This window comes from Balearica regulorum, chromosome 12 (assembly GCF_011004875.1).
Source record: "Balearica regulorum gibbericeps isolate bBalReg1 chromosome 12, bBalReg1.pri, whole genome shotgun sequence".
In the NCBI taxonomy this organism is placed as follows: domain Eukaryota; kingdom Metazoa; phylum Chordata; class Aves; order Gruiformes; family Gruidae; genus Balearica; species Balearica regulorum.
The window spans coordinates 4816037-4837746 of NC_046195.1; the positions used below are offsets into that span (position 1 = coordinate 4816037).

Genomic DNA, 21710 nt, shown 5'->3' on the forward strand with positions numbered 1-21710 from the left:
ATCTGGCAAAACATTGAGGACACAATTAGTGAGGCCCTTTGCTATTCTGGTCCAGAGTGGTATTGTATACTGCGATATTTGCATTTGGATCCCCAAGCTGTCTTGTGGGACTATACATTACTAGCTTGAATCACAGATCTTCATGAAATGAAAAAAAACAGCACAAACACAAAAAATCCGCACAGCTGAAACATTTGAAGAGCCAAACACTTAATTACAGTTGCAAGGTTCAAATAAGCATAATTGTGGGGGCTTTTAAGACAGAACCAGGCCTGGGCCATGTATTGTGATGAACAATGAAAAGATTTACATTTTCATTAGTCATTCCCAAGCTCCTTTCCTACTGTTTTAACAGCAAACAGTTAAGAGACTAGATTAAATTTTGATGCTTTCCCCTGCTACTGTTACTACTTGTCCTGTTTACCCACCTTTCCCTGTGCCACCAGCTCTCTCTGGGCTGCAGAAGCTGACTTCACAAGGGCACTGGTAGCAGCTGCAATGGATTTAGCTGCTTCCAGGATCTGTTCTTCAAAATCCAGAGTCTCATCTGCTTGCTATAACCAAGAAAGAGCAATGTCATGCATTATTCATCTGAAAGCAGTTGTATTTTCAAGATTGAGGACATATACAAAGCGAGACAAGAAGATTTTGGAACACACCAGAAAATTCAGTAAGACTTACAACATCATTTTCTGCAAAGGAGTTTCATGTGGACAAAAGCTGGGAGTCAACATAAGTAAATTTAACTATTAAGTTGCCCTTGTGGCTGCTCACACAAGATACTTAAAGAATTGCCTTCAACTTTCCAATACATTACCTCCACTAGGGCTACTCAAAACTACATTCAGAAAAGTGCAGGTCTGAAAAGAAATTCTAGTTTTTCCATATCAAGATTATCTTGTAGTGCTATAATACTGGCTTCCAGGATTGCTAAACTAGATAGAGCTTTTTCTAAACACTTGAAAGACTTAAAGCATTAAACAAGAACAGTGAAAAAGGTATATTGTCTCATTCACCTGTACTAAGAAATGTAACATAGATACCAAGCAATTGCATAGATTTAACAGCTTCTGGTAAGAGCTGTCATTTCACAAAGAGCAGCATTGTGAAGCAGACCAGTTTAATCGTCTTGGACATACAAAGTTCCAAAGACCACGTTGTGAGAGATGAGGCTTTTGAAATACAGGTTTCTTTCAACTTATGCAACCACAGCATTCTTGTGTCAATAACCAACTTTAGGAACGCCAGCTGTGTGGGCTTTGAGTTAGAAAACTGGGCACTTCATTTGCAAGTCTAAGCGCATCCATCTAAATTTATGTCAGGTTTAGTTCTCCTGTTACTGCAATCTGATGAAATAGTAGTCAATTATAAAATAATAAAAGATAATTATGAGTAATTACAAATCATTACAAAATGGCACTTCAAGCAGTGTTCAGCACTTCACGTAACTGCCACATAACTAAAACAGTCCAGGAGATGAAACCATAGTGTCCACAGACACCAGAAAAACCGAATCACCTGAAAATAAAAACTGAAGTGTAGAAGGAGTTGTTTGGCACTTTAAAGTTTTTCTTATCCTTTAGGGAAAGACACCTAATTCAAGGAAAAGTATTTGTCTTGCCTTGCTATGGGGCTAATCCCATCAACTGAAGCATGTGTCTTTGTAATAAGAGTATAAGAAATTGCTTTGTAAAGTAAGCAAGTCATGTTCCGCATGAATTTTTGGCAATGTTTGCAATGTAACATTACGACCATTATTATATCGAAGCGGTAATCATGTTGGTCCTGAATTTATGCAACCTGCCTCAAGTCTTATTTATAAAACTCTTACTTCAAGCACGACATCACAAAACCAAAGTCACTAAATGGAATTCAGTATAGTCACTATCAGATTTCTTTTCATCATAAAATAGATGTGTTGTTGACACTGATTTAAGTTGGCTAAAGACCTAAACTGAAATATCAACAAAAGTACCACTGCGTGATAATCAATTTAACAGACTGTTATTGCACTTTTACTTTTGTCCAAAGCTCCGTGTTACTGAGTTTTAAAATTTTCATTTCCAACATAACAAAATATATTATGTGTAGTATTCTTTATATATCAGCATTGTCAGGAATTCAAACTTAAGCAAGTGAGCATTTCAGTATCTGCTTATTTATTATAAAGGACGTGTCATTCTTTAGTAAAGTTTAATAAAATGCCCATGGCCATACTCTGATCTATTAGGCAGCCCAGATGGTATTCAATTTGTGAAAAAACAGTCACCAAAAAGACGCTGAGGAAAAGTAGTTGTCTGAACTCAGTTCAGCGTAGTGAGTGGACTAAATATTGCACATATATGCTAAGCAAAAATGACTACTTTCAAAGGGAATGCAGAGAAATCAAATCTTGCATTACTGAGAATGCTATTGTACAATGGTTGGATTAACTTCCACCATGGAGCAGCAGGTAAAGCTCAGCAGGAAAACAGATAGCTAAACCTTAGTATCTCATCAGATAACGTTATTTTTTTCCCCTTGTGTGCTAAATGAATTTCTTTCCAACTATATTGAAATTTAGGGGGGTGGGGAGAAGAAACCACACCCTGAGCTTCTCAAACTTCCAAATCTCATACATTCATATCATCTTAACTTCTTTTATTTCGGGGGGGGGGGGGAGTTTTCTATTGACAGATGATCCCTTCTGTGGAGAATTTATTTTTGAAGCAGCCTTATACAGCACTCAAACTGTGGAACTTCTGATTTTTCACCTTTTCTAATAAATCCTTGTTTTCTAGTCCTTCCCTGTAGTTTTCCCTTCAGCATTCTCAGGTATGACATGTGAGGGCTGGATATTCATGTTTGAAATGGGGAAGCAGGCACAATACTCAGTCAGCGCTGTGGGTATGTTTACCAGCCTGTACTCTCCAAAGACCATTCCTAATAGCAATAAGGACATGTAGCAGTTCAAGACTGAACACAGCAAAACACCCTACAAGAGAAGTAATTCTTCTACCCATTCCCATTATTAAAGAGCGTGTCCTGAAGTGTCATAAGTCTGTGCTCATCAACAGTACCCTGACAACATGTATTGGTTCACAGCCTTCATGAACAAGTTAGGAGCAATGATGTGATACATGGCAGAGAAGTTCACCTTGTAGGATTGTAGTTACTTGAGGGGGCTACTTGGGTTTCTTTAGAAAACCAGATCTCTGAAAAAAGCCATTAGCTTCTTCCTCATGTAGCCCCCCATGAAGATCAACATCTCTTTTTCCACAAGCTTAAACTAATAAGCTCTTATTGACTATGTACATGTATAAATGGACTGGAAAATGAAGTCACCAGAACAGAAAACCCAAAATTATTAGGCTACCTACAAAGTCTGTAGCATGAAATATCCTAAAAATGTTGATTGTGCCATTAAAAAAAAGAATTTGAGGTGGTTTTGTAACTCTATTTTAGCAGTTTTCTATAGAATCTCCATTATTAGGGGTAGCATAAATAAGGTCAGGGTTAATAGGAGAACAAATAAGCCCCCAATCTCATTGCTAAACAGTAGAAAAAAATTACAAGAGACAAACCATTTTATTTTGAAGCAGCTCTCATCTTCTATTTCATAAAGAGAAAACGAACTGCAGTGAGCCATGGAAAACACAATAGCCATTTCAGTCAAAGTCAGTTCTTGGCACAGCTGCCGTTCACTGTCATAAAAGGACCTACACAACATAAAAGTCCCTCCAAGAGCAACTCTACTGATAAAGGAGCCCTTCATGTATATATTTTAAATTGGATTAGATTAGGAGTCTGCACGAAGTCTTCTAAACCTACTTGTGAGTGAATGTACTCCTTCATATTGCCTTCTACTATGTTAAAACCCCCGGAGACAGGGCAGGACACTGTAGGAATATGTTTGATATATAGTTGGATTAAATAACAACCTAATATATCAAACATATCACACAGAGTCCTGCAGAAAAAGGCATCCAGGTTTGATTCATCTTGGGGCAGGGGAGGGGGGACGGGGAGAAGGACAAACTGCTGAAAGCTAACAGCAGGGAACTCTTACTCACTACTAAAGACACTTGTGTTTGAAGGCATGAGCCTGCATAGAAGCATGAAGAGCACACCAACAGAATAGGATAGGTACAGCAATGGTCTCTGCTGTTGTACTGCATCTACCACACCTTAGTCCTTAAAAGTGTTCTTTTTCCAGTATTAGTGAAGCACGTAGGTTTTGTTAGACAAAGTGTTTGTCTTCTCAAAAAAATTACTAATTTTGGGGGTGGTGGTGGTGGTGGTGTTCTTTTACAGCCAGTGGCATATTTGCATAACAGGAGGAATATGTGGCTGCATTGCAAGACACTTGACCCTCCAAAAATGGAAAACAGAAAAAAGAGTCCACACTCAGGAAAAACGTAATTGTATTTAAAAGAAATATGACAGCCAAAACTTGCCTAATAAACAATAAAGATCTCATTGCTTCACAGATCATTCCCCACCTTGAAGACAGAATAGATTTTGTGTTACAGGGAGGAGTAACAACACCTGCTTAGGAGAGTCCTCAAAGTGCTTGCAATATATAAGCTCAGAAGACATACAGATATTAACAGGGTATCAATGGGGCAGTGGACTAGCTGACTAAGCATTTTAGGAGCACGTTCACCAGTAGCCAAATGACCGGGGTTTAAAGCAAACAGAATATGCGTCATACAATAAAACACGGACAGCAGTTAGCAGGTCTGTATCTCATTAGATATTGTTCTCTGGGATAAAATGTTTCCCAGTAGTGGAAAATGAAGACATCTTATGCTATTGATCTCAGTCTAAGACATCAAGGGGGTATGATAGGGGCCAAAATATGAAGAGAAAACAAGGGAAAGAATTGAAAAAATCCAAAAGTATCAAAAAAATTAAGATAGTGGGACAAATGAGAAAAAACCCTACCTTCAACTATTGATTGTTTTCTTTAGAGAACATAATAGACAAACTGGAACACACAAAGATGAAAATTTCAAGCCTAAATCGAATAAGTCCCACTCCCTGTCCCAATAACAGAAGCTTACCCAAAAACAGAGAATCAGCCACCAATTAATAATGATGAAGATGATAGATTTCCTGGAGGCAGATTATTCTAAAATTACCAACTGAGGAGTTCTCTGCAAGTTCACTTGATGATGATTACTGTTAACCAAAGCAGGATATTTGGTCTAGCTGGACCAGCAGTCTGTTCCATTGTAGAAGATAGCTACTATTCCTACATCTCATAGACTAAGCATAAAAAAAAATAAATTGTATCAACCCCCTTACCTAGTCTAGGCATTCACACTACAACATTACCTATGGTGTCAAAGATGAGCATCAGAAAGACAGAGCCCGTTCAAAGCAGGAAATGCTACTCTGGGAGGATACAAACTACAAGTCTTCAGCAGAAAAAGCGGTATTTGAGCCACGCTGTGATCTTCCTAGTACCTTTGATTACAATCCATATTGTGAAAAGGATTAAACCTCTAAAAAAGGATGTAAAGGCTGTTTAAATCCCAAATGAACCAAACAGTTGGATATGAATTTTAGTTTCAGAAAATGACAAATAGACCAATAAATCACAGGCAGACTGGATACTCAAATTAACATGTTAAATGAGGAGCAGGTGTGAGATCTGTATTCATTGGGAAATTACAATGACCCTGGAGTGGCTTAGATGTTGGAAGGAAACTGCTTCATGGTTACTAGGCAACACACATATGCTATTGTGCAGTGATTGTATAGAAAAGGTGATGGAGGACTCTTCCTCTCCTCTGACTCAGCCTGTGTCCTCTGCTCTGTAGAATTTCATTATAAAGGACCATTTTTCTTTATAAACAAAATGGATGTACTTGTTAAAAAATGCAGGACAAAGAACATTTCTTTTTCATGAGCTAATTTATTCCCCATCACTAAGTAGGGGGGGTAGGAAGTCCTCGAAGAGTGAAGCTACCAAGAAGTATTTCATCTGATGTTCCTGAATGACAAAATACCACCCTGCACCAAAAACAATCACCCAACATGAATGTTCTTGAAGCCCAGGTTTTTAGAAAGACTTCTCATTAGCTTTACTTGGAAAACAGTGTTGCACCTATAAAGCAGCATGAACAGGGAAATAGATACATAGTCCTTTCCTGAATTACAGAGTCAAAGCATGATTTTCATTTTAAAGAGATGCAGTTCTACGCAACATGGAAATTTCTTCTAAAACCTGCCCGCTATTCCACAATACGCAAAAGGTACCAATTCTCTGTGATCCAGTCGTGTGAGCTATGCATACAACCATAAGTAACAGCGGTTTCATATATTCCCTCTGTACCATGCATGAAAATAGTTGGCCTGCTTTTACATAATATATTCAGAGACACGTTTGAAATGACCTAGCAACATGCAACAGCACTTGCTTTCACAATGAACTGTAATTTATTTTCCTTCAGGAAAATTAAATAGAAATGGTCATACCACATATCTGATTTGATACTGAAGCAGCTACTCTTTTAGCATGGCATAAAATGCTATGGTTTTAATCTTAGAAAATCCTGAAGGTTATTCAGCATTCTGCTGAATCCCTTCTGTGTTGCTGCTGCTTTCTCCTGCTATACTATACACATTCAGATGAGAACAAAAGGTCTTCAAAGGAAAGCAAGTGAGAATGACTTTTCACATCAGTAAAATGGGTTTGGAAACAGAAAAGTAAAGAATCAACAGTAATGATACTGTAACTCTTAAAAGCATTTCTAACATTTGGCTTTTCTTCCTTTGCTTGCTCATGGCTGGTGCTTGACTCATTCCCTGAAAAGCATCTTTTTACCCTCTTCCTTCATGGGTAAGTCCCATCCAGTGCACTGTCTAGTGGCACTGAGACTGATGCAAGGTTTGACTGTTTATACCATTACTGTGGACAGTAACAAAGTATATACCAATATACTGGCTAAATGCGTCTTCTGCTTTATTAACTTCAAAGAAACAATGGGGATGGACACTCACCTTTGGCTTGGCTCTTGGTTTCAGCTGCTCTAACTTCTTTGCTGCAGCCTCAATTGATGCTGCGGCCCCTAGTAGCTCTGTCTCCGCAATGACTGTTGGGTCTTCTGGATCCACCCACTCTGTCCCTGAAATTAATGGAGACAAAGACAATAACTTCAGTGCTACTGTGAGCTGCCATTCAAACAGGGTGATTTACAATCAGACTTCAAGTGCCCAATATGGAATGCACATCATAGAAAGCTGATTTTAGAAACCATAATGGCATAAACCCACTGTAGTTTATGCCACTGAGAGCAAAATGTAAGTCAGAGTGCAAAAAAGTATTTAGCAGGATTATTCTGTTATGAAAATAACTTAAGAGCTGTGTAAGCAAAGCAGCTTCAAGAAGGAATACTGTCCATACTGGGAACAAAATTAACTGCCCCTCAACTTTTGTTTATCAAAGCTCTTACTAAGATGGTTTCTAAAACCTGAGCAAGTTGTAAGGTACATTGAGAAGTCTGACAGAATGGTAAAGATGATAACAGATAATCATCCAAAGCATGCTTTTCAGAGTCTCTTTTTTGGCAGTGGTTAGAGATGAAGCTAGTATTGACAGAAGAAAGCATGCTTTTGGCAATGTGTTTCTAACAGCAATGTAGAGAAGGCCAAAGCAGTTTCTGTAACATATCTGAAGGTCAATTTTTTTTGTTTGGGGAAGAGGGGGGAGGGGGGCTGGCGAGAGGTGTTTGAGTTTTTGGCATTTCTTTTGGCTCAAAGAAATTTTGTTGGTCTACAAAATGAATACTTGGCTGGAGGTGATCTCAGATTTTTGGAAGTTCTCAGTGCATTATTATTTTCAATTTCATAACATTATTCTCTGGATGACAAGAATCAGAAAGCATCCATGTTCTGGATTGAGGGAAGCAATAAAAAAGCCAGAAGGAGAATCAGATGGAGAGAGAAAAGGAAACCAGGAAAAAAACTTCTAAGTTCTTAACTACTAAGGGCAAGGGAAGGAAGTGGCATCACAGATGGAAGAAAAGGAAGCCAAAGGAAGACTAAGCTAGAATGAAAAAAAAAAAAAAAAAAATCTATTAGGGCCTTGTTAAACTTATTTAAACTGAACCTAATATTAAAATATCAACTGAAAAATTAATCATTATTAAGGAAGAGCAACTGGGGAGAAGGATACTGGTGCTTTGCCTCAGGAATAGCATAATCCAAGTCTGATTCATCGAGCACCAAAGGAAATAACCTTGAATGCTTATGGATCAACATTGCACCAGCTAAAGAATGAGGCAGTTTCTGCTATGGATGACCAAACCACAGAATACAAAATGACTGAGTGCTGTTTACGATGTGCTGGGAGAAAGCTGAAGGACATGGTACTGTAATCCTAGTGAGCTAATATCATGCTGCTTATCCCTATGTAGTACAGTTATATATATTTTATATCAAATATCAAAACACTGCCCAAGACAATTTCTCTGCTCAAATGGTGTACAAGATGAAGAAAATGTGCATTAAACCCTAATACTGGCAGATAAGCACGGGAAAAAAAATAAATCATACAGGCAGCACGTATAAACACAATCAAAACCAAACTTGTAAAATGTAGCAGTTCCTCTTCAAAAAAGGCATTTCACAAAGGTGAAAACATTTACATGCTAAATTGATTAGAAGACAGGATTTTATCTATAAATCAAAATTAGGAATGAAAATTGGGAATGGTCAAAAAACATTTTACTTTACACAAAAAAAGCTTCTAAAGTGAATAATAATTAAAAAATCCCCTACAGGCAGTAAGTGAAAAAAGAAATAAAAAGTAAATTTTTATTTTAATGAATATGAGGTAAAATGCAGAAACTACTGAAAATGAATAAATGCCTCCAAAGATGAGGACAATAAAAAGATTTTTAAAAAGCATTTAGGGAATAGAAAAAAAATCTGATATTGGCTTGGCTTGTTAGCAAATGAAAACAGAAATTTCAAAACATAAGAAAGAGTGCAGAAAAGGCTGAAGAATTATAAATTTACCTGAACAGGGAAAAAGCATAACGTAGATCACTGTTATATGAAATGGAGCAACTATATTAAGACATAGAGAAAAAAAACCTACAAGAAATAACTGAAGGAAACCTGCAATGAATATTACACAGAGTATCAGAAAAAATAATATTGTGTTCTCTAGCCTAGCTTAGGAAAAATTATTGAACAAATATGAATTTACTGGAAGCCTTTGGGGGATGACGACACAGAATTAAAAAAAAAAAAAGTTATTTCAATGCTTCATTCAAATATTTTATTGTAGCATTCTATTACCCATGAGATTAGAATGCTCCTATGCTTTTCTGATGACTGTGAGCATTTCTTTAGACTAAAGTTCCCATTAAATCTGGTAGGAGATGTGCTTCAGCAGTAGTGGTCTAATATTTAATAACACCACTCTTAATTCATCTTATTTAAAATGTAGAATATTAGCACTGTCATAATAAGAGTTTGCATGCATCACTGGATAAAAATTTTACTAAGGAAGTCAGTGCCTGAGAAAAATATCACTCATCTGTTATAAGACTAGTAAACATATGCTAAGCAATGGAATTAATTGCTTATTTGAGTGCTGAATTTATATTTGTTCACAAGTTGTTCAACTCTAAGAGTTCAGGAAATCATCCAGACCACAATTTTCTGAAGTCTCATAGTGTCATTAACACACCCAGGACCCAGACAGAGACCTGTAAGCACTACAGACCTAAAATTGACACCACTGCTAGAGGCTGAGTATTAATTCAGTAAGATGATGGTATCCCCTTTTATTTGAAATTGGAAAGTAACTGTCACTGCAAAGCAACAGTCTTATTTTGACTGAGCAAACATGAGTGTAAGGAAAGGAACAAGGCATCCAATTACAATTCAGCCATCAGTTCAAGAGGAGTGATATTGTATTTTGTTTTCTGCTACTGTGGCTCTTGAGTGCTCTGCTTGATGGTTCCATCTTCAAAGGCCATATGATTTACAGATGACTTTTGTCCGACCATATGAAGTGGGAGAGGGTCAGACAGGTTTACCAACACTGTGAACAAGTGAATACCAGCAGAGAAATTAAAGGAATGGAAGTAGGGGAGGCCCAAAACACCTAGAAAGTACTAAAAGAGGTTTTGCTAGTTTTTGGTTTTGTTTTAAACTACAAAAATGACAGATCATCATCTCTGGAGTAAAAAGCACAGTGTACTGGTAGCCAGGCTGCCCAACTCACCTTTCATTGCTTCTGCTGATTGGATGAGCTCTGTAACAGCACCAGCCACCCGCTTGGACAAAGAGGCCAACTGATGCTTTAGTTCTGGAGATGGTTTTTGAAGGATCTAGAGAAAAAGATAAAATGTAATAATGTATATTAGTGAGAATTCCAAAGAACACTGGAACATACCCAAGGCAGACTAGTGAAAGATTTATTTTATACTGCAATCGGCTGAGAGAAAACATGAGTCCAGTGAAAGAAACACAATTGTCAATGAATCGCTAGGAGCAAAGGCTTATACTCCAACGTCTGATGCATACTAGGAAAGTGGCACTGCCTTGCATGTCAACAGGAACTGACAATACTGTCTGGAAGCTCTCAGTACTAAAACTGGAACAGAATTCTCCAAAATAAAGGTGTATGTGTGAGCACGTGGGAGGAATGCACAGCTTTAGCACTTCCTTCTCAGATATTATAGTTACTATACTTACAGATCAGGCTTAGTCTTTCTAACTGCTGGATTTTCTAGCATTAGCAGACTGGTTGGTCACTATTTCTAAGAGATACAATTACGGAGTTCTGCAAGCTAGCGCTAGTTGCCTGTTCTGGAAAAAATCAGCAATGGTGAACACAATGGAAATGCAAACCCTGTGCAAGACCCTTAAATAGATGGGAAAGACAGAGACCTCTGAACTGAATTTGCATCAAGTATGAAACTGTACTTCTTCAAATGGAAAGCAGTCAGACATTCAGATAGTGAAGTTGAATTCATCCCCTGAACAGGACCAACATTTGCATTTTTAATTATCATATTGTATGGAAGAAAAAGATTTAAGTTCTGGAAAGTCACGTATACTCAAAAACTACTTCTGAGTGGAAAGTGACAGACATATAGAGAGATTTAAGAGCAAAACAAGACACTGAGTCTCGAAAGTCACATTCACGTGTGCATTTTCTTAATGTTTTCAAAAATGTCCCCGCAAAGCAGCTCTGAAAATGAGGTGCACGTTGAAAATACATTTTATGTTTTTGTAAGTGTGTTTCCCATTTTGCGCTTAAAGGCCTAATCCCTTACTTTGACAGAATAAACTAAACTGAACCATTTTCTTAACTTTGCCTGGTGACAACTCTGCGACACGAAGAATTCCATCTCTCTGGAACTGCCATGTCAATGTACAGGTGGACTGGTCTCCTGCTTCCTAAGGATGACCTTTAGCCAACTAGTTTCCATAGTAAACAGAATTACTTGAATTGTCAATAGCTTAACCATCTGCAATGCTAACGAAATGTAAAAGCACAGTTATAACCAAGGTTTATACACTGCATAATCCCTTAGTATGGCAGAAATTGAGCTTGAGCATCTCAAGGGTTATGTTCCCTCGCACGCAAAAATGTCCAAAAACACATGAATGTTGTCCGACTATAGCAAATAATAACATTTTCTGCTCCAGCAACCTTGACACTAGTGCTACCTATGATAGCGGTGACAATGTTGGAATTGAACAAATGGATGCAAATTTTAAAACTAGGCTGTTTACAAACTGCATTGTTTTAAAGCCAATGTAGAACTCACAGCAGATTCTTATGCCCTGCAGAGTCATGCATAAGCATGGCATGAGAAGAACAAAAAAGCTTCAGACTTCCTGTCATGCATCAATACTGACCGAGATGGAGCATATGAATATGAAGCAGGGCAGGTCAGTCTTTAACCTTGGTAAGAATACAACTTACAACTTGTTTTATACAAACATGTGCATGCCCAACTTTAATCAGCATGTTCCCTCATCCTACCCCTAGCTAGGTGATTAGAGGAATATTCCTTTGAGCAATCAAGGCAGTTGTGTGCCACTTGCCCAATGCAACCTCTGCACAAGTCAATACACCGGCTTAAGAAACGTTAGATATTGTATTTGACAACTCTTGCACCTAAAAAGTGTCATCCTCAAAGAAATATGGCTGCTGAATAGTACTCCTTGGCATCCCTGTGTTGAGACACCCATGCAATCATGCCTAGTCTGACTACCAAGGGCATGACTGAACTTACTAACAATTGTATCACAAGGTGCCACATGGACTAATTAGAGATTTCTAATCTGAGATAACCTGTGTTTCTGGAGGTTACAAATGAAATGAGATTGAAGACCTAGGGGTTCCAAACTAACAGAGTAACAGGGATCAGGAAACAACAGGATTGTCTGATGCTGAAACCATCTTGCTATCGTTTTCTTGTATCTGAGAAAAACAAATCTGAGCTAGGATGTTAAGTTAGCAAGATTGTGTATGGCAGGACAACACAGCTCAGGTAAGCACAGAACAAGCAAACAAATCACTTGGACTATATCTAGACTGTGCCTCTGCCACAAGTCCCAAGAGTGAGAACTCAGGGGAAAGAGGGCAAAAGTCCCTAGAGCGAAAACTCTGTCATTTACTTGGTTCAATGCTCCTCTGAAAGTGATCTTTCATCTACTTCCCAGATCCTGTTAACATGTATGGAGCACAGCATGTGTGTATGATGTGGGTATGCGACTAGTTCTAGACAGACTTCAGCAAAGAGTCAAGATAAAGTTAGCATTCCATATGTATTTTTTTTTCCATGCAGGCATTATGCTCTTCGATTGTGTTTGTAATCTGGGCCAGAGTCAGTTTTCTGAGACAGCAAACATTGAGGGAGGGAGGCAATTTTCTCATAGCTTTAGGGCCCTGAAAGTAAAGCAGCTTAAGGTAAGAAAGGCCCATTCCATGTTATTGGAGGAACGGGCCTTTCTTACCTTAAGCCTCTTTAGTGAAGCAGACGGAGAAAAATGAAACAAGCAAAAATTGACTCAAGTCTTTGGTCTGTTCTGGCATATAGTTTGAAACAAGTACTATGACTGAGTTCATGAGACCAAATCTGAAAAATTCCCCAAAGTACTTTTAAACTAAACTGCAGTCACGCATCTAATGCTAAATTACTTGCTGCTATGCAGCTCTAGGTATTACATTAATGAGTTCAATCTTTCTTGAACTATTTTCTCTGCTAGTGGCAACCAGAACTGTGACTTTACTTCTCTGTTATGTGTATTTCAACAAGTTGATGTAAATGATTAGACATGCTGTATTCTCAGCAGTGAAGATGACTTGGATTTGCTAAGCTACAGTTACTGAGGACAAATTTCAGTTTCAGAGACTTTACAGTATCAGCTTAAAAGAAATCTCTGGATGTCCATGAAGCTGATTGCTGATTTACATGACCTCCAGAATCGTCAATATCTCACAAATGTTAGTTCAAACACACATTTTTCTTCCTACAAATGTAATAGCAATAGAAGAACAATGTATTATGCGATAATTATGTATGGTCAAGAAAAGCCAGCTGACAGCAGGATTCATGAGTTTGGATTTGAGCAGTGAAGTTTTATGCAGAGCTTTGGGGGTGTCATGTCTGGCATGAGTTGGAGAGCTCTTTGTGAGGCAATGCTGGCTTTGGGGCATTGAGTAGGCGCCTCTCATTTTCCTGGATTCAGGACTGCAAAAGGCATGCAAATGTGTTTTCATAAAGATCACAGAACCTCTTTGGTCTGGGGGACAGGAATGTGTCTAATGTGTCTAATCCTTATAGTGAGCCTAAAAGAATACTGAAGTGTCTTATTTTAGTGTCTTTGTTGGAGACCATTTTAGGTCAGGACCCATACTAGCTCCAGATCTGATCCAGAATTCAGTCTCATTTATGTACTTCCAGTTTTCCTTCTGTCTTGCAGTTTGAGCAGAAGGACTGACTTTACTTTTACTTTTGCTGAATAACCAAACTGTTTATAATATTGTGACAAACTGATAAAAATGTGTCACTAGCAGCCACTATAGAAAGAGGTCAGAGAAATTACTCTCCTTGGGAGGGATCCAGTATGTGCATGCAGATGACCCCTTACCAAGAGAACATGTTCCAGAAGTTCCAAATATCCCAGGGTACATTCTGTTCCAAAGCGCAGGGCTCTCTCCCGAACTTCTTCGCTTACATCTGGGTGATATGATGCTTGCTGAGGAGGCAAAACAACATTAGTACCCCAAAACTGCTCCCACAAGAGGAGGTCAACACAGAGAAGATAGGGGAAAGAGCAGGGAAGAGATTTTTCAGAACATGCAAATGACATTTGAGCTTGAGGGCCAGTCATTTCTGTTGTAAAGGTGCAAGCAAACTATGCTTGAAAAGCAGAGAGCTCCAGTTCTGAGCAAGACATTGGGAATACTTCCTTCAGCACATCCTCTTGTCTGGGTGTGCTTCCTTAGGTATTGTCAGCAGTAGTACTACTTCTTTGTGCTAGTTGAGAACAAATAGAGAAACGCTTGAAGAAGCATTGGAAAATACAGGAGGAATTATGATTTCTTCTAATGAAAATATATCACTTGGAAAACATCTTGGAGCTGGAATGGGCTCTTGGGTTGCGTATATACTGTTCTGCAGTGCAAAGGTTATGCTATTGTGGCTCTTCTGTTTTACCAATACAAAAAAAAAAAAAAAAAAAGAAGTGTAGTTTTGCCATCCACAAATGGCCATTTACATCTTACAGCTTAGAAATATGCTAAAACCATTTTTTGTTGTAGGCCTGTACAGACGACCATCAGGGAATGAAAGCAGAAATGGCCATCTGATTTGGAGATCAAAGCACTGGGCTGGCCCCAGAAGACTCCAGGCCAATCAGAGGTTAACCACCAGCCCAGTGCATGGGTCAAATGTGGGTGTCTCACTTTTTCCTTCTCCATTCCACAAGAGAAAAATAATAGCATGTTCCTCGTAGAAAGCTTTGCAAACGGCAGATGAGAAGTGCTATGCAAGTGCCAGAATATTGTTATTCTACATGAGACAGACAAAAACCAAACCAACCAACACCCCCCCCAAAAAAAAAAAAAAAAGCAGTAGCTGCTTTTTATTATCTGGTAACATAAGTAAAAACTTATTAATGGCTTTAGCTTGACATAGGGATTTAACACACAAATAGGCAGTGCTGGAATCATCTGTTTAAATACAGAGAAGCAGCAGCAGAGTCAGTTCTTTGACTTCTGAAGGATTTCCACTAAGTATAATGTCTGACATAAGTCTGACTAATTCAACTGTTTTATTTTTAATAAAACTGCAGCCTCTTCAAGCTTTGTATTTTCTAAAATAAACTTCTGTTCAATACAAAAGTTACCTAGAAGTGCTAGTTGTTGACAAGTGAAACTTCCTAAAAGTCTTAAAAAATCAGCATTTCTTCTCACAGAATAGCTCCTTCCATCCCTGCAGCCCCATATCTTCCATTGGGACCGGGGATTATCTCACTGCTCACTTATTTTGAGCCCTTCCCGCAACCCTCAGCATCCCGGGCAAGCACTGTTGTCAGCTGAGCTTGGAGCTGGTCTACGGGCTCCCTCTGCCGGGAAGTTCAAGATCAGCAGAGCACGAAAACGGCTCTCATTAGCCACCTTCATCTCTTCATGTTGTCAACAAATAATCTGAAGGGAGAGATGAGAGGAAATACGATAGGATTTTCCTCAGCTTCAGCATGCTTCGAAAAAAACTCCAGAAGCCCAAAAAATCCAGAGCAGCTTATTTTTCATTTTCAAATAGGGCAGAAGGATCCCTCAGTGTTTCATATGAATACATTCTTAAACAGCCTAATATGCGTGTTCTGCACTTTAATATTATTGTTACACATGCAATCAGAGCAAACATCTGTAGGAGAGAAATATAAACTTCCTTTTATGCTTTGCATACATAGCCAAGACTGATATCAGAATAATTTGGGAGAATTGTTAATGTTCAATGAGTCTTAAAACCATATAATTCACAGCAGACTAAAGAGGTGATAAAATTATTTTAGGAAGACATATTTGTAGCTGAGAAACATCCTAAAAGAAAACTCACTACACCAGTCAAGACTCGCAACAGAAATGTTTATTTTTCCAGACTTGCACAGAAAGCCTGCCGAAGCACCTCAAACTGAAAGATGCATCTGAAGAACACAAATACACATGTATTTCCTCATGATGGGCTTCTCTTCACGTGCTTTCAAAACAGTAAGGCAGCAAGCACTACTCGGCTGTAGTGCTACAAGTCCTAGCCTGTTGGCACTGCTAAATAACTTGTAGAGGTAAAATGCACTGACATAGCCAGACTCAAAAAAATCAGCGCTGTTTGAAGGACCCTGGAGAATCCATGTAGTCTAACCTCCTGCCTAAAGCTGGGTCAACATGCAGTTCAGACCAGATCACTTAGATCTTTAAAAACCTCCAAAGATGGAGATTTCACATCCTCTTTAGGCTCCTGTCTCAATGCTTAATTATTGTCACGGTGGAATAATTGGGAGTTTCTATGTTTCAATAAAATGAAGAGGAGAGGAGAGGAGAGGAGAGGAGAGGAGAGGAGAGGAGAGGAGAGGAGAGGAGTAAAAACAAGCTGGGCACATGAGCGCCCCTCAGAGAGAGGCGCGTGAAGCGCGCCAGAGAAAAAGTGCCCACATCCTCCTCAGTTATGCTTACGCACTTTAGACAACTGTGTCTCTTTTGTTTGGTATATAACCCTTTTTCTCCTTTGTCTTTCTGTGATGTCTACCCTCTCCTTCCATCCTGAAAGACACATAGCATACTGCCTGGAAAACACTTGGACATGGCAGCAGGGACAGTAACTATCCAGGTATTTAGTTGTAAAGGAATGCAACGTAAAAGTTCTCTGATTACGACAGCTCTATGCCCACAATAGGCAGCTTAATTTTATGAACCATGTGCCCTAGGTGTGTATGGTTTTAAGATATCAATAAAAGCCTAAAAATTTAAGTATCAGGCAAAATAACTGGTCAGCACTCATCATAGTAGCCTTATGGTGCACTTCTTACAGAAATTAATAATCATTATTGAAAAATCCTTTTCCTTACTGCACTGATGTGAAGGCATTCCTGCATCTTCTGAATTTTTTTTTTTTAAATAAAATTTCCCTAAAATTCAAGGGATATGGCTTATCATGGAAATGCCATGTACAGTAATCAATTAGTAGAAATGAATAGCATAAGATTTCTAAGTCTGATCAAAATTTGTAGAAACAGGATTTTCTAAATAAAGTCTGGTACAAACTGTGTGTTTAAAAGTTTTGTTAAATGACATAGCTATTTGGCGGTGCATTTTAGTGCATTAAAGTAGTATACCTGGAGACTTTTATTCCTGTTTGCCCAATAGCTGCTGCTGAATGTAGAAAAGCTAGGCAAGATAAAACTAGATCTTACTCCTTGCAGTGTATCATTACAGGTAAGTAGAATGATTCCCAGTCTGTTTCCTTCTGTCAATTGCTTTCTTTGCGAAGGTAATTCCCCGGGAGATCACGAATGCCTTTCCAGCATCCCAGACCTCCATTGTTCTGTTTGCAGGAAGTTTCATCCCATCAGCCGCTTGCAATCCATGAACTCCAAAACCATAAAATTAACTGGGAGCGTAAGTAAGCATAAAAAGATGAATGTTCATAATGAAATGTTCAAAATTACGTATCGGGCCATATATTGTGTATGTGAGTGTGTTTATAATATTTTTGGAAACAGAAGAATCTGTTCCTGAGAATTTGTTGCCTCTTTGGAGACACTGAAACAAAAACATGTCTGCACTAGCCACTGTGAAATGACAAAGGATGTTTAGTGCGCCTCAGCATCTGAACTGACGGCCAAATGGATTTGTCAGAATGTTGCAGAACTAGGAACTGTTCTTAGCCTCCCTTAGAAGTTTCAATTAACTCTATGGTACCTAAAACATATAAAGCTACAGTAGTTCTCGTGTAAGTAGTGCAGTTAATTGAATTTTCCCATGGAAAGTGGCTTTGCTTTGTTGACCTTTTGAGTTTATGAAGTGGAGAGAACAGAATCAAAATTTGAAGCATGCAAAGGAGTCAAAGGGTCAGACACTAAACACCCTGTCAGAAAAGTAAGTAAAAAGTTGGGTTTTTTTTGTACAAATCCAATTCTAAGGTATATTAGAACTTGCACTTTTGTACAAGGATCATTTTAAAAACAAAAGCAACCCTTCCACCTGGGCAGTATTAGGCTAAAAATTAATCTGGGACTGACGTAGGCAGTTAGGATTTGGCCAAATACTGAAAATCAGACACTTCACAGAGCGCGCCATTATGTTACTGTCATCTTCCACACATGAAAGGCAAAAGTAAATAAATATAATTTACAAGCAAAGGCACTTTTGTGTTACTACTGAAGACCATAAGGAACAAGATCTTCATAATCCCATTGTTTTTATGTAGGTGTAGATATTTTTTCTCATCGGAAGAAAGCCAAAGGGCTTAATAGCTATTTAAATGCCAGATACTTTTGCTCCAAGTTTTGTAGGTCAGTTTTTGAAAGTTATCTAGCTCAAGCAAGTGTAGAAAACAGGGTACCAATATTTTTAGTGCAAAGGGAAAACACATTTTTGAAAAGCACAGGAAAAAATTGAGCAAACTGACAGGTTTGGTTAGGGAGGAAAGGACAACTAAAAATACACCCGAATGATTTCTTTCACCACTCCTTTCACTCTTCCTAGAAATTTTGAAATCACATTTGTGACCATAGGATTATTTGTATTTTCTACTACTTGCACAGATTGATTGTCTTCCAGTTCAATAGGAGACTGAAAATGAGGAGATTTCAGGTCAAAGAAAATGTCTCATTTTCACAAAAAGAAAATAGTCAATACTAGCACTGCTTGGTTTTTTTTGTGCATAGCACAGAACATCCTTTCTGGGAGAGATGTTCCCTTAAAATGATCATAACCATTAATTTTCTCATCTGAAAAGCTAAGCATTAACGCAAAGAAACTGAACAGAAACTCTAACATTCAAGGGATTTAGGGGCACACACAAAAACCAACCAACCAAAAAAGGAAAAAAAAAAAAAAAATCAGTCTTAGGCAAGGAAGTGAATCTTTACCTTACAAGCTATCAGCATGTCAGCTACCGCTTTGCGGCTCAGATTTGCTGTAGCAATCACATCCTCCTGTCTGCACGAGTTCCCAGCTGCAACAGCTTTGGCAGTTGCCATGGTGATTCCTTTCGTCATCCGGATTGATTCTTCAGGTGATGATGTCTTTTCTGGAACCTCTCTTGACTGAAACACCTAAAAGTGAAAGCAGAAGGAAAGTCCGATGCCATTCGAGTCAAAGCAGAACAGCCATGAGAAAGAGATAGCAACGGGAAGCAGTCTTCCAGCAGCTGGAAATTAGAAACACATTTGGAATACTTGAATAACATTGTTGCTTGTCATGAGCCTGGTCTTGATAAGCCTGCTCACCTGCAGACAGCAGAGAGAAGCAATAAGCTGAGGGAAGCATGCAAGAAAAGATTAACCCATTCATCTTATCTGCCATTTAAGTACCTGGATGACAGTTTGTTACAGACAGCTGTTCACATTTCTACAGGATCAAAAGAATGACTATTTTTAAAAGTATATTCTTTTTTGTCCTAACTGCTGCTTAGGCCAGACTACTCACATGGAGAGATCCTTCCCTCTGCAGAGGGGGGCCCTACCAAGGCTTTGTTGATAGCACAGTGTAGGACAGGCTGAGAACATCACTAAAATATTCAAATGTCTCTTAAAAAAGTGGAGGTGGAGCGTTGTCTCTGACGCTATACTTAGTCTCCCTTAGAAACCTAAAGATACAATTTTTCTGGGTGAATCGCAGGAAAATAGTTCAAATTATCTGACAGTAGACACTACTGTCATGAATAGTGGAACACATGAACTGTGGTAAGATGTAGGTAATAGGAGCTGGGTAACCTTAATTTTATCTTCTATTTTCTTTTCCCAAGCTTTAGTCTGTATTTGCTTGCCATTCTTTTACCGTGCAGGGACAATTCAGAGCACACAATTAAGCAGAAGAGGTTTCTTGACTACACATGGCACAGCCTAAGCAGGCTAGCAGTTACAGAATGCAAATGTCTGGACAAAAATGACCCTGATCTACCCCATGCACCCGGTTCATCAGGTTTTTTACTTTCTCTCTCCAGAAATGGAAGCAATGTTAAAAAATAAAGTCTAGTTAAATACGTTAAGGACATCCCTCAATGTTGCCCAGATTCAGTCCCTGGAGTTCCAAGTCAAGCTTGACGCATTGTCTTGAGCACATACATGCCATCCTTAGTTCCTCTTGACCCTCTCCTAGTACTCCACTTTCCTCCCCATTGAAAGAGATGACAGCACCACCGCCACAGACCCATTCTTTAGCAATGCTGACAAAAGGAAAAGGAAGAGGAGGAACATTTCAAAGAGATAACAAGCAGATTGCAAAAGCAGGTGTGATAACTCACAATCCTTCAGTGACAGATCTGGACAGGTTTCATATCAGAATTACAGGAAGGAATGTAACTTAGCCAGGCCTTCATGAGGACACACGACAGTAACGAGCATTAGATATCATACAGAACATTCCCGATCAGGTACCGATTCAGGAGTTTTTACCACTGCAAACACCGTATGAATTGTCAGTAACTATATAGAGATTTAAAAAAATAAATAAATAACAAGAGTTATTTCTTTGTGACAACAGCATTGCTCACACAATGAAAACCAGATGTTTTATGGAGAGCACTTGACAAGGCAAAACTGTGCCAGTGCAGTTACAGTGTAATAATTGCTAATCCACAGACTATACAACAAAGTATTTTCTGCTGAAGACTGTGCATATAGGGTTTTTTAAAATAAAAATGGACAGTAAGTAAAGGAAGGAAAAAAAATCAGGCTTCTTCCTAAACACACAGGTATTAATTTATGTCACTGACTAGTGTGTAGCAATAAAAAAAAAAAAAAACTGAAAGCTGCAGCTGAAGGGTATAGTTTTATATCCTAAAGAGGAAGGAAAAAATTGTCATTGCCTAACACCTAATTTGGGAGAGAATTCCATGCTACTGTTAATTCCTGCTCAGACAGAATATCAGATAGCAGGCAATGCATCACTGGTAGTATCATTTTATAATGGACAGTAGGAAAAAGAGAAACAAGATTAAACTGCAGGTACCATATGGCTATGATGCTGAGGAGACATTACCAAAACCAGGACGAAAAAAGTGAAGAGCATTGGACTCAGAAAAGAGTATCTGTAGCAAAAGCATAACATCTAAAGAATAAAGTCGCTGTTGTTTCCAGATTTGTACATGACGGTAGCATCTCAAATCTCAAAGCAGGGACCGGTAACGTCTGAAAGTAGATAGGCTGAAGCGGCATTGTAATTAATCTTTCAGAGACGATTTGCAACAGGTAGAGAGAACCAAATTGCATGCAACACACTGCAAGACAGTAAAGCATAGCTCGAGGAGGAGTGCCTGGGCAGGCTGGTTTGAGCGTAATAGCATACTTGAAAAAACTGCCACGTGTGGCTATTTTGTTCTGTACCGTGAGTTCCTGTTTGATGTACTCAATTGTGGCCTCAAGAGCTCTTGTCCCTCGAGTAGCTTCATCTTCTACTGCTTTAACAGTCTTCAAAAGCGATGTGACATTTGTTACCATCACCTGAAGAGAGAGGTGAA

At 38.6% G+C, this 21710-nt stretch overlaps 1 protein-coding gene across 10 annotated transcripts in view; it reads right to left on the bottom strand.

The window, feature by feature from the left end:
• TLN2 (talin 2) overlaps window positions 1-21710 on the bottom strand; it is a 253175-nt gene that overhangs the window by 12628 nt on the left and 218837 nt on the right. For 9 of the 10 annotated variants that reach the window (XM_075765049.1, XM_075765047.1, XM_075765051.1 and 6 more), the window contains 6 exons: window positions 21577-21693; window positions 19120-19305; window positions 14116-14223; window positions 10229-10334; window positions 6991-7115; window positions 429-554 (listed from right to left, as the gene is read on the bottom strand). In XM_075765049.1, coding sequence (XP_075621164.1) covers window positions 429-554; window positions 6991-7115; window positions 10229-10334; window positions 14116-14223; window positions 19120-19305; window positions 21577-21693 — 768 coding nt within the window. Of the gene's footprint in view, window positions 1-428; window positions 555-6990; window positions 7116-10228; window positions 10335-14115; window positions 14224-17467; window positions 17637-19119; window positions 19306-21576; window positions 21694-21710 lie in introns of those variants that run through there. The other variant, XM_075765055.1, reaches the window with a different exon arrangement.